The following is a 12528-nucleotide window of genomic DNA, read 5'->3' on the forward strand; positions in this document are numbered from 1 at the left end:
ATTTATTAACTATGTAGATGTACAAACGAAATGAAATGACAATGACAAACTAACACCTACTAGGTATACATTTCTTAGTGTACCGGTAAGTACGGCTCACTGTAACATTGAGGTTGGCAAATTAATAGAAAAAGGAACTTACTTGTAGTTTTAATGGCCAAGCGGCGAAGATGAACGGTGGTGGTTACATTGTCCATCCACGAAGAAGCGACGGACAACGAAAGGGTTACGGATGGTACTGGACGATGAGTACGATGAATTGTTGAATCTGCTAATAACTGGTGATGAACGACGAAATTCTTAATTCAAATTTATCGAATTTCTTGTTTGGGGACGACCGAAATAGTTGCTGGTGACTTTTGTGGCTTTTTAGCACGCAATGAAATCACAATCTACCCTTGTCGACTACCTTTTTTCATCGCGCGTGGTTGTTCGAAGCCCACTTTAAGTCAGTTGGGAAGGGAAAACAGAGGATAACGGGGTAAAGTGGTAAATAGAAGAAAAATGTTTTAAGCGAAAAATTAACTTATACAATGGGACGCAACATAGTACCTAAATGTGTTGATTTCCCGTAGCGAAATTTGCGATTCTTTCATAATTAATAGCTGAAAAACCAGAGATATATAGAGGATTTTTCTTACTTCTTTTTTAGAATGTTTTGCACATTTTGTAACGTTTCGCAGTAAGCTGCGGTGAATGTACCGTCAGTGTGAGTGAATGCGATTTTATTAAGTTAGGCGAGTAAGTGGGAACAAATGGGAATGGGGAATATCATTTTTGGCCGTTGTTGTTAAAAGAAAAGGTGGCTATATCTTCTTTGCAAAAATTGTTAAAATCTGAAGGGGAAAATCCAGAGTCATTAATTTAAAATTGTCCCAATCATTTATCTAAACGTATTTACGTAAATGGAGAATTGTTCATTATATTTGCGAGGTAAAGATATTTTAATGGGATTCCTATTTAGTTAAATACGTTTCTGTTAAGTTATGCTATTTGCTTTAATTTAATTACCTATCTTTGTTTTACCTATATCACAATCCGATAAACATATGGCACCTGTTTACCGTCTGGCATTCTTTGGTTTTTTATTATCTTGTAATTAATTAATATATAGGTAACTATTTTTGTGAAAAATATTGAATAACCTAAAAAATACGGGGTTTTGGCACAGAACACTTCTTATAAAAATTAAAGAGCACACAAAAGACTATCGAATAGAGAAATAAAATAGTGGTAGTTCCATTTGAAAAAAAAATAGTTATGGCACTTTGAAATATGGAAATTTTACTATTTTTTGTGAACACCCTGTATCAGTAAATTCAACTTTAAAATTAAGCTCGTTACGATTTATCAAAGTGGCTGTGTATTGAGACCGTAAAAATGGGGCACCCTGAGCTAAGAATGACCAACGCACTGTTGCAGGACCCTGTATATAAAATGTATATAAATTTATTGTAACAATTTATCGTTACGATCGAATCGTTACGATTTATCGTTGCGTGTGAACAGAGGATTGTAGCGATTTATTGGAATTGGAATTGGATTGGATGGTTGATGGCGGCCGGCTTCAATTTCTGCGAATCGTAGCGATAAATTGGAACGTGTAAACAATAACAGCGATTTATCGCTACGATTTGTGACTAATGTTGCCGACGTGAACCATTTTTGTATCCATTTGGGCTACATGGACTGTCTCTAGCCCACACGTTTTACATTTGGCGAGTGGCGATCAAGTTTGGCCACCCGAAAAAAATATTTAGCGAGGAATGGCTACTCATAAATCATAATCGAGATTAAGATTCTATTGTAAGTAAGCAATGTAAGCAATAAAATGCGAGTATAATTTATATTAATGGACAAAACCAAAAGACAAGTTGAAAAGTAAAAAAATAAAAACTGTATTAAACCGTGATCGACAATGAGATTGGAACAAGAAATCGTTACATGTAAACAGTACGCACATTTTCGATTTATTGAACGATAAATTGGACAATCAGATCGTTACGATTTATCGAAGCCAAGATCGTAGCGTCTAAACCGCGCTTTAGAAATAAAATGATATTGGCTGAAAAAGATATAAGAGCGCCCAGTGATTTGTTGCAGAAGCAGAAGCAAAGTCGATACCTACAAAATCCAGTAATGCCTATCTATTGCAAAGAATATCAAAAGTTGTTGGCGATAGATAAATAAGCATCTTACGAAGGTCTTAAATGCACTTACTTAGCAACACATCGTGCATGAATTCACAGATTTCGCAATCCTTGCAACCATCGGAGACATTGGAAATGATAACCGTATATAAAGCCATATGTAAAACCCAAATAACCCTTATTCACACGGAATCACTTGCTCCACTCGCTCGCAAGCTCGCTCGTGTCGCAAACGTATACTTTCTGATAAATAAGCGTCGTAACATTCTTTTAATACTATCACGGGCGATGTGCGATTTAGGTTCGAATTAACAAAACAATTGCACACTGTTAAGTAAGTACCGTATCGACATTATCCGCGACTTTTCCTGAATCTACCGATTGCAATCGAGTACGGAACAATCATCACTTGATGCGACACCACTGTCTTCTTTTCTGCTTGACGAAAACGAAGTTAAAAAAGATCGATTATGTAAAAATAATAAAACTGTTTACGACACGCATGTTTTGTTCACTGCTCTCAAAAGATGTATCCTTCCGACGCTACACGGAACTTTACTTTCAAGGGAGATTTATATCACAATACAGCAGGATGCACAACAATTCCAAGGCTTTGCTTATTACAAAACCTTCATCCAATTACGTGACCTACTATACTGAAACGCGTTCCCTTCCTTCGTAAAATGTCGATGCCTAATACCTTCACATCAGATGTTAAAATTGGTATTATTTTATCATAGGACACGCAAATACCGCAGCTTTTACAAGGATTACAACGAATTTCATGTATAAAATGTTTTTTTAATGGAAACAACGTTTTTAAATAATAGGATTTAAGGATTAAGGGTATTATATGTCAAAATTTTTTTTAATTGCAGGACATGGAATTTTACCACTCGAGATCCCCTTGGATGCTAATGGAAATTTCATATTACAAACACTAGTGAATTGTACAGAGAGAGATGCTTGCGAACTACAAAGCTCTTCACAAATGCGGCTTGTTGGACCGGTCCGAGATGTTATTATACGACCCGCAAAACACGCATATAAACCAGGAGAAATTGGTGAGCTTACTTGTTTTTCAAACTCATGAATAACAATTTTACGCGCACTGAATTCAAAGTAATAGCCATTTAGTACAACTCTATCGGTCGTCAGCAAATAATTCAGACTTGAATGTGTTTACTGTGATTGGGGTATTGAACTTATTGAACTCAATCTTTTATGCATGCCAATTGAAGTTTCATTCATTCTCATATCGTGCTATGTGCACGAAAAACAAAACCCTTATAAACTAGGCAAATTTAAGCCAAGTAGCGACGTTTCTAGCTAACGCTTTGGATAATCTTTAGGAGATTGTTTTACAAACACAATAGATAGACGTATCAGCGTACTAATCGCCAATGATTAATGGCTGTCAAGTTTAGGAATCGAGTCTTATCCTTCCTCCCATACTCGAAAATCGTTAATTAATTAGAAATCGGGTTTTCTATGGCACACAAGAATTTCTAAATTTGGAGCAAGCTGAAACTAATCAAATAAAGCTCTGTCGTTAAAGGGCGACCGGGCTTTCCCGAAGGACTGAAGTAAGTGGCTATATTTTGTACATGCCGTGAAACGCATTTCTAATAATGTTTGTAGGTATCGAAGGCTTTCTTAATATTGAATGTAGATTGCAATTAGAGTAGGTACATATATTTAGCCCCTATGTTTGCATAACATTGTAGATACATGAGATGTAAGGCAAGTAATTTATTCATCAACATCATCACCACACTAATGGGTATAAAGCATGTCAAGGGTAAAGCACATAAGTAGGTGCATGCGATAATATGACCATATCTGTGAATATTTCCCTCATATGTCATAAATGCCATATGAGGTGTGCAATTATCGCTCAATTACAGCGATAATTGCACTGTAGAAAGCGAAAGAGCCTTGCGATAATTGCACTGTCCATATCCATGGCAACTGGCAACTCCTTTGGGTTTGGACACTTTCATAATATGCCGACAATTTATAAGTAGGTAACGTCAGTTTGACAAGTAATGCTTGTTCGGGAAATATTCCCCTAAATTACACTCGTGCATCAAAATAAACCTGATAATTTTTTATTCAAGCATGTTGTCAGTAAAAAACTGCATTCGGTCATTTTCATATTTTGTTAAAAGAGCCCTCCACCTTCGGTGTCGGGCTCTTTCGCCAAAATATGAAAATAAACTCTTGCAGTTTTTAGACAACATGCTTTCAAAAAAATTATCGGTAATTTTGATGCACTTTTGCAATTACTTACGATAATTAAAACGTGATATTCAAAACAGATAAAATATCCTTTATCTGTGATATAGTTATAGCTATAGTTATAGCGGCCGGGGAGATTATTCGATGATATGCGATACTCGATAACTCCCAAGAAGTCCCATGTGGGGTACTTCCGTTGCAAATAAACAATTGCTTATTTTATTAAACGTGAAATTGCAACCATAAAACTGTATCATAACAATTATTTAAAAATTCCAGTGCACTTTTTGTTGGCGAAAGTGAGCTTTGGCATAAACTCGATTTACACGGGTTTGATATTAAAAACTGGATTTAATGTTTAGGAAATCCCTTAAGTAAACTCTTTCACTAGTTGCTGCTACTTTAGCAGCACAAATCATGAGCTCGAATATTATCTGGTTTTACAGTTTTCTTTGTCGCAACTTCGTTTTAAACATGAAATTAGATTTTTAGCTCTCTGTTCAGTTTGTGACACTGCGTCGATACGCGGTGAAGTTTTTTGGAATTTGTTGAATAGCCTGTCGGTTTATAAACTCCTTTTTTACAACTGTCGGTCGCGCTTGATGCGGTAAATTACGCTGGGTCTTACTCAAAGGTCGCTATGCGAAACTCATATGGTATCCCCTCGATCGCCAAACCAACAATGCTTAACTTCGTGCCAAAAATAATCCCCTCTCTCAATACTAAGTCATTTTTTAACGCCTATTTAATGATGGAATAGTAATGGCAGAGATACTTTGTCAATTTTCATTGGTTCGTCAATTTTCAGGTCTGGCTACAGAAAACTGACACGACAGAGTTTACTTAACTTTTCCCAAAGCATGCTTAATTCGCAGCGTAGGATTTGTAACCTAACATGACCTCTTTTTACCGTGTAAAAACACCAACTCTCGACAAGGGGGCGCCAAATACGATTTAAAACAAAGACGTTACTGAAGACATGAGGAAGATCCAAGGGTACATGATATGGGGTCTAAAAAGCAGTGGCGGATAAAACTGTGCTTATTTAAAATTAAGACCAAAAATAAATTGACGATAGAATATATTCGCCAATGGTTTTTAAGTGATTCTTCAGGGACACTAATAACTGACGTTCCGTCATTTATTGATATGGTCAGATCGCTTGTGTTTACTAGTTGTCATAAAAAACGTATGGCTTATCTATCTATTACGTGACAGCTGTCTTAAGCTTTTTGAATCCATGCATTCCTTTTGAATTAATTTCTTCGCGAGAATGATCTTTTTTACTACTTCTACGTTTTGGTTGTGCTTTGTTCACATACGTGTGTTTTTTTGGTGACATTAAACTATACGAACTTATCATCGACCCAACTCTCATACTAAAAAGAGAAAAGCACAGGCACCTTCCAATGTACTAGAACAAATATTGAACTCTCGTTATTCTGGATTACGATAGGAGGGAGGACAGAGTCCACACGTACCTAGAGCTCAAATTCGGGCCCTTTGTACTAGCTCCCTAACTAGCCATTCCACGCGCGAGGGTGCCGGAAGGGGAGGCAGATCTAATCGTAGCCATGTCCGGCCGGGATCCCCTAACATGGATCGCTTCAGTTAGACTACAGTGGTACATTCACAATGAATGTGGCGTACCATCTCATCGTCTGTGTAACATCCTGTATACAGAGAGACTGGGTCACTGGGTCGCTGGGTCACGTCATACTCTTTTCAGTTAGACCCAGTGACCCAACTTGACCCAGTTTGACCCAGTGACCCAGTTTGACCCAGCGACCCAATTTCATCCGGGGACCCAATTCGATCCAGTCACCTAGTTTGATCGAATAACGCAGTTAAGTCAGTGCCCTCGGTTCAAGTGTACAGATTATGAAATAAATGATATGCTGGTTTGTTGAAAATAATACTCGATTGCTTGACAACTGCCATTTCTGTGATGTTTGCTTTAATACTGCCGTAAAAGCTTTCCATGTCCCGAATTGTATTAGAATAATGTTATTTCTTTGCTTCAGGGTTTACCAGTTTGCTTACAGGTGTTCATTCACATTTAATTTTTTTCTACTAGTTAGCTTAATCCAAATAAATCTTTTCTCTAAATACTTTCATTGACTACTTGACTACAAACTAAACAAATGCATTTGATTTTTTTAGGTATTAGTTCTCTTGAATGAAATTGGGCTACGTGCTTGTTGCCGAATATTATTGATGAAGTTTTTTTTAAATTAAAAGTTACTGGAAATTGTTTTGGATGATACCTAACAATAATTTAATTACTGGGCCACCGGGTCAAGACGGGTCACTGAGTAAAGCTGGATCACCGGGTCAAGCTGGGTCCCCGGGTCAACTGGGTCACCGGGTCACTGGGTCACCGGGTCACTGGGTCACAGGGTCACTGGGTCACCGGGTCACTGGGCCAGTAAACTAACTGGGTCACCGGGTCACTGGGTCACTCTATGCTTGACCCAGTCCAACTCTGCCTGTATAAGATGATGCTTCTACCAAACCCATGCGGTGCCTGTATTTTCCCCTAACATGGATTGAGGAGTGAGTGAGCCTGATCGCCTCGCACAGAATTCGAGAATGTCCCACCTCAATACCTCTGCTATTCAACATTCCCTTATTTTTCAGACGCAAAGATGCCAGAGTGGCATTCACTCTCACGTGGAGATCTAGTGGAGGCAGACTCAAAGGAGCCTTGAATGTTGTTCGCATCGCGCCCGTGCAAGCAAGCCGCGCAAGTTTTGCACATGATTGAGAAGTGCTACGGTTATGAAGAGTCTGGTTCTAGGCCACCAGACAAATGCTCCATAGCCTAGCATAGGTCTTATCACGGCAGTCTACAGCTACAAGTTTTCGCAGCGTGGACTGTTTATAATCCAGTCTTTCAAGTGTCTTAAGAAGAAAAGACATCAAACTGATTGGGCGATATGCTTTACGTGTAGAGTAATCACCTTAGCCAGGTTTGGAGATAAAGACAAATTTTGATCTCCCTCCATTGTTTAGGTATGTACCGAAGCGCGATCCAGCCCATATAATCTCACTGGATAGATGACAATAACATCCCTTCCCCATTGCAGGACGGCTGGTATACCCCCCCCCCCTCCCAATCCTAGTGATTTGTGTGCTGAGAACGACTTCACCGCCCAGGTCACCCTCGCCACATCCACCATCTGGTTGTCCGTGTAGGAACCATCCCCTCGTCTAAAGCTAGCTGGGTTATAACCCCAATATGGGTTAACCGCAATATGAACCTTTTGTTAGAATTTTATTTGGGCGGGACGCAGCTGCAAAAACTCTTCCGTGCCTCTCTCCAACGACAAATCGGTTCAGTCGTGTAGAAGTAGTACGTGTGATGGACGGACTAAAAAACTATACTATACTCTGGAAAATTGATTCTTTTTTATTACGTGGTTAGTTAACGCCTAACGGCGGATTATCTATCAAGACGACCGTGTCTAATCATTCAGTCAGGGTGATAAATCATTCCCCACATATTTAACAAATCTGCAGATCTGCATGGCGCACACTTTTTCTTAATCAAATACACACAAAAGGAAATACTTTTAGTTCCATCTAACCCGTTTAAAGCTGAAACTACATCCGCATGGGACCCAGTGCGTTAGTTTCGTTATGGACTTACATTATAGTTGATTTACGTATGTAGCTTTAAATCCAGACATACCTATTTTACCAATAACAAACTAAAATACTAACACCGAGGTAATTAATATAACTTGAGAAGTTTACCTATTCTATCGGTTTGCTAATTAAAGCACAACTTTGATCAACTACTGTGAATTACCCGACGCGAACGGAGACTACGTCGATATTATTAACAGTAAAAGAGTTTCTCGTCATGTACCTAGTTACATCGTCAAGTAATCTAATTTCTGTCTTTGTTTCAGTATCATTTTGGGTACTAGCACTAGATCACGATCTACAAATAGCAAATGAGGCCATCGCAACTATTAGTATTAAGGACCCAGCAGGAACAAAAGTGGCACTATGGTATCAAGTACCACTAGATGAAGGTATTTATACGCCACAAAATAAAATTTTGGTCAACTAATTCAGAATAATTATTATCCCCAGGTATAAAAGCTTTCAGTCTGCCATTATCAGAATACGCTAGAGTGGGCAGATGGCTTATGCATGTGGAAGTTGAATCCGCGGAATTTACGGCCCCTATAGAGGTTTCGCCTGGAGCAGGAACCGATTTACCAGATGTCTCTGCCGCCGAAGAACATTATGTTGAACTACGCTTCGGAAGAGAGATGAGGAGACGTTACAAACCCGGACTTCCGTTTGTGGGAAAGGTAACCTACCCGACTTTATTAAAGTTCATTATTATCTACCCTTTAAGAATACCTAATTACGGTTCGAGCGTTCGTGTAATTGTCTTGTATACGAATTAGCTTTTGAGTGTCATTACCTAAGCTTAGAGTAATGACACGAGTCTAAATTAATGTCTTTGCAGGTGGAAGCGATGAGTACTGAAAAATCGGTTCGCGTTCGTGTAAAGGTCTACGACAATTCGACCTCCATTTATAGCCAAGATATTGAAATTTCTGCTGGAGAAGGCACCTTCGTGGTTCCCGCTATCATGGCAGATAGTGAAGTAATTGCCTTGCAGGTCAGCGTTTTATATTTTGTTGTGCCAAACGTAGAGCTTTACGTGAAATCAATACCTATTATATACCAAATCATAATTCAGTTTTATAGGTTATAAATTCACGATTTAACTGGCGTAAATGTGATTTGAGATTTTAATTTTCCGGGAATTTATGTATTTCGCAAATGAAAATTATAGCATTAAATGCCGCGACAAGTTTAATTCATATTTTATGAATCAATTAGCTATTTCTACCAGAGACTTGTTTGATTTCTACGAATTGCCTTTCAAACTGCATTAATTTGTGCACAATCGCTTTGCTACTGGATTTTTGAAATTTAAAACTCATCTGATATATTGTGGGTTACATTTATCTAAAAGAGATTTATGGAATATGAAGTAGAATAGGATAGTTACAATCTAGCTTTAAGCGAATAAAAAAACTTGACATGCAGTACCTTAGAATATACATACAGAGCGATCAATGTGGACGGAATAAATTAATTTTAGCGTCATGATGTACTATTCCAAAAAATCTGAATCACGTCTATTTTAATTCTCAATTTGACAATTTATACTATGAAAAATAATATTACCTCATCTCTTCTTAAACCCTCTGCTCGTTAAATTCTTTTAATTAATTAGGGGCGAGGGGAGTTTAATTCCTTTTTTGACTTGTGCCTTTTTTAATTTTAATCATATAGGTATTCTCAGTAGTGATACAAGGCCGAACCTGAATCGTTCAAGTTCGCTCACCACCTTGCGGTCACGTTGGAAAGTAAATCAAGGTGAATCTCAAAGAGCAGTGCAACCAGTTCTCTGGTAGCAGTATGTGACCATGAATAGTAGGTCAAGGTCAAGCTCAAAGGTCAATAGTCCCATTTTTGTGTGTTGCGTTTTTGTGTCATATAACAACTTTCCACAAATTAATTTATATTCCGGACAAAAATTCGCACGTATAGGGCCAAGTACAAGTAAAACATATAAGGTTGATGTCGACGCCAAGAAGTGAACATCCCAGAAACCTGAAAACAATCAAGAAAAAACCTGCAAAGCAGCAGAGATGGGTACATATTACTTGATTAATGCCTGATGGGCCTCGCTCTATTTGTAATCTGCTTCTATAACAGGTACGGTACTTAATTGGCCAACCTCTCCAGAAGATAGTTGCGGTCTACAATAATATTCGCGTTTCAAACTCGATCATAACTTAATGGAGATGGCACAGATATTAAATAGATATTAATGTTACCAAATTACTTGAACGTGTTACAAAAAGGGGAAAAATAGTTATGAATTAATACGCTAACCAGTTACGGAAGTTGTCTCTTTGTTGAGGATCGATCCTTGATATCAAATCTGATTCATGATCCGGGGACACAATTCCAGAAAATGACCGCTCGTTATCAGCAGGGAGAAGATACAGGGTGACAATTTGAAAACTTACCACCCCCCATATCTTAGTAAATAAACGAGATATTTAAAAAAATCAAAATCCGTTTCGGTAATTTGGAGGGGGAATCACAATGACATAGTTGGCGACGCACCCCCTCCAACCCCCTGCGCCCCAGCCACCTCAACTTTTAAATCTTAAATAGTGACCCCCCATGTGTGATACGTTGTTGGAAAGCTCTGAAAAAATGCTTTCCAACCATACCAAATAGCATTACATTTAGGATAGTAATTATCGTGCAAATCAAAAAATAAACTAATATGATACATTTGAAATCTGTCGTATTTAAAACGCAACCGGCGAACATAGACGAACTAAGACAGAGAATAATTCAAGAATGTCGAAATATTGCAAAACCAACATTTGAAAAGGTTCGACAAGAGTTTGAGAATAGATTATAACTGGCGATCAAAAATGAGTTGCTGACAAGTCGGCTTTGGAAGTTCAAGTTAAATACGATTTTCCATGTTTATTTTTTGATTTGCACGATAATTACTAACCTAAATGTAATGCTATTTGGTATGGTTGAAAAGCATTTTTTCAGAGCTTTCCAACGACGTATCACACATGGGGGGTCACTATTTAAGATTTAAAAGTTGGGGTGGCTGGGGCGCAGGGGGTTGGAGGGGGGTGCGTCGCCAACTATGTTATTGTGATTCCCCCTCCGAATTACCGAAACGGATTTTGATTTTTTTAAATATCTCGTTTATTTACTAAGATATGAGGGGTGGTAAATTTTCAAATTGTCACCCTGTATGTCAAAGGCTCGGTCAAAGGTGTTGGCAATCGCAGGCAACGTTGAATTGGACCTAAGGTTGCATACATCAATAGAATGGTAGGTAAATCGTTTCCGAAGCCGGTCCTTACAGTTGAATTCAACTTGAGTTTGAACTAAAATTAAAACTAAAAGTCAATCCGAAACTTCGTTGATGTCATAAAATGTACTCGTACATACCACTTAAATAGGAGGGCTAATAATAGATAAAGCAACAATTGTCGATGCAAAATTGTCGTATAACAGACGACAGCCGAACCTAAATAAAAGGTACACTTCAGGTAAATGAAAAGCAAATGGCGGCACTTACGATAATGAAGAAAAAACGCAATTATATCCTTTCTATGGAGTTAAAGGAGAATCCGTTCACTCATTATTCCAGAGTCTCCAATTTAATGAATCCAATTGGCAGAGACACTAACACTAGTAGTGCTTGTAATGAAGAAAATAAACCATTACAAATGACACCTTTTGATGGTTTAAAATTTTTAGAGGTTTTTGCTTTCATTCTTTTAATGTTTCGTAGCCGTAACTATTCCTTGTTTTATTGTCGTTCCAAATTCTCATGTACATTATATAATTCCCCTACACCTGAACAACCAAAAAAAAAATCGATTCGCCGCCGCCGCTGAATTTTTTCAAATTACTTGATTATACATATTTCAATTTAAAATTGTTTAGAATTTTTTTTTAATTTATTTCTTTTTGACATCGCAAAATTTAGGAAGGTCCGTCAATTATTGAGTTTAAAATTTGGTCTACTCAAAATAGAAAATAAATAAATAAATTATTAGATTTAATTCCTCGGATAAGAATTGGTTGATGTACGGTTTTTCAATTCGGGTATCAATGGTGCATCTAACATTTCTGGTTGTACCATTGTTGCCAATAATTTGTGCAACAAACTTGCCCAAACGTCTCGTTTTAACATTGGAAATGTTTATGGTTTCGTACGTATATGATTTTGTCTGTGGTATATGGGTATACGAGTTTAGTTTAAGCAGAAATGACAACCGTGTCGCATCAAATGATGATTTACCGTACTCCACTGTGATCGGTAGATGAAGGGAAAGTTGCACATGCTGTCGATACGGTACTTACTTAATAGTGCTCAATTGTTTTGTTAATTTCAATCTAAAATTCTCTCACATCTTGTTTGATGGTATTGCGAGCATGTCACAACGCTTATTATTCAGAAGGGTGACGTAATCCGATTGAATAATAGTATATCATGTGTGAAGTTTTATAAACGACACTTTAGACACGAGTTTTATTTTAAACATGA

At 37.7% G+C, this 12528-nt stretch overlaps 1 protein-coding gene across 3 annotated transcripts in view; it reads left to right on the forward strand.

The window, feature by feature from the left end:
• Positions 1-12528, forward strand: part of LOC116162894 (C3 and PZP-like alpha-2-macroglobulin domain-containing protein 8) — a 239325-nt gene that overhangs the window by 174470 nt on the left and 52327 nt on the right. For all 3 annotated transcript variants that reach the window (XM_031476652.1, XM_031476654.1, XM_031476653.1), the window contains exons 4-7: positions 3029-3214; positions 8309-8434; positions 8496-8719; positions 8881-9036. In XM_031476652.1, coding sequence (XP_031332512.1) covers positions 3029-3214; positions 8309-8434; positions 8496-8719; positions 8881-9036 — 692 coding nt within the window. The remainder of the gene's footprint in view (positions 1-3028; positions 3215-8308; positions 8435-8495; positions 8720-8880; positions 9037-12528) is intronic.

The sequence above is a fragment of the Photinus pyralis genome, unplaced genomic scaffold (assembly GCF_008802855.1).
Source record: "Photinus pyralis isolate 1611_PpyrPB1 unplaced genomic scaffold, Ppyr1.3 Ppyr1.4_LG2, whole genome shotgun sequence".
Classification (NCBI taxonomy): Eukaryota; Metazoa; Arthropoda; class Insecta; order Coleoptera; family Lampyridae; genus Photinus; species Photinus pyralis.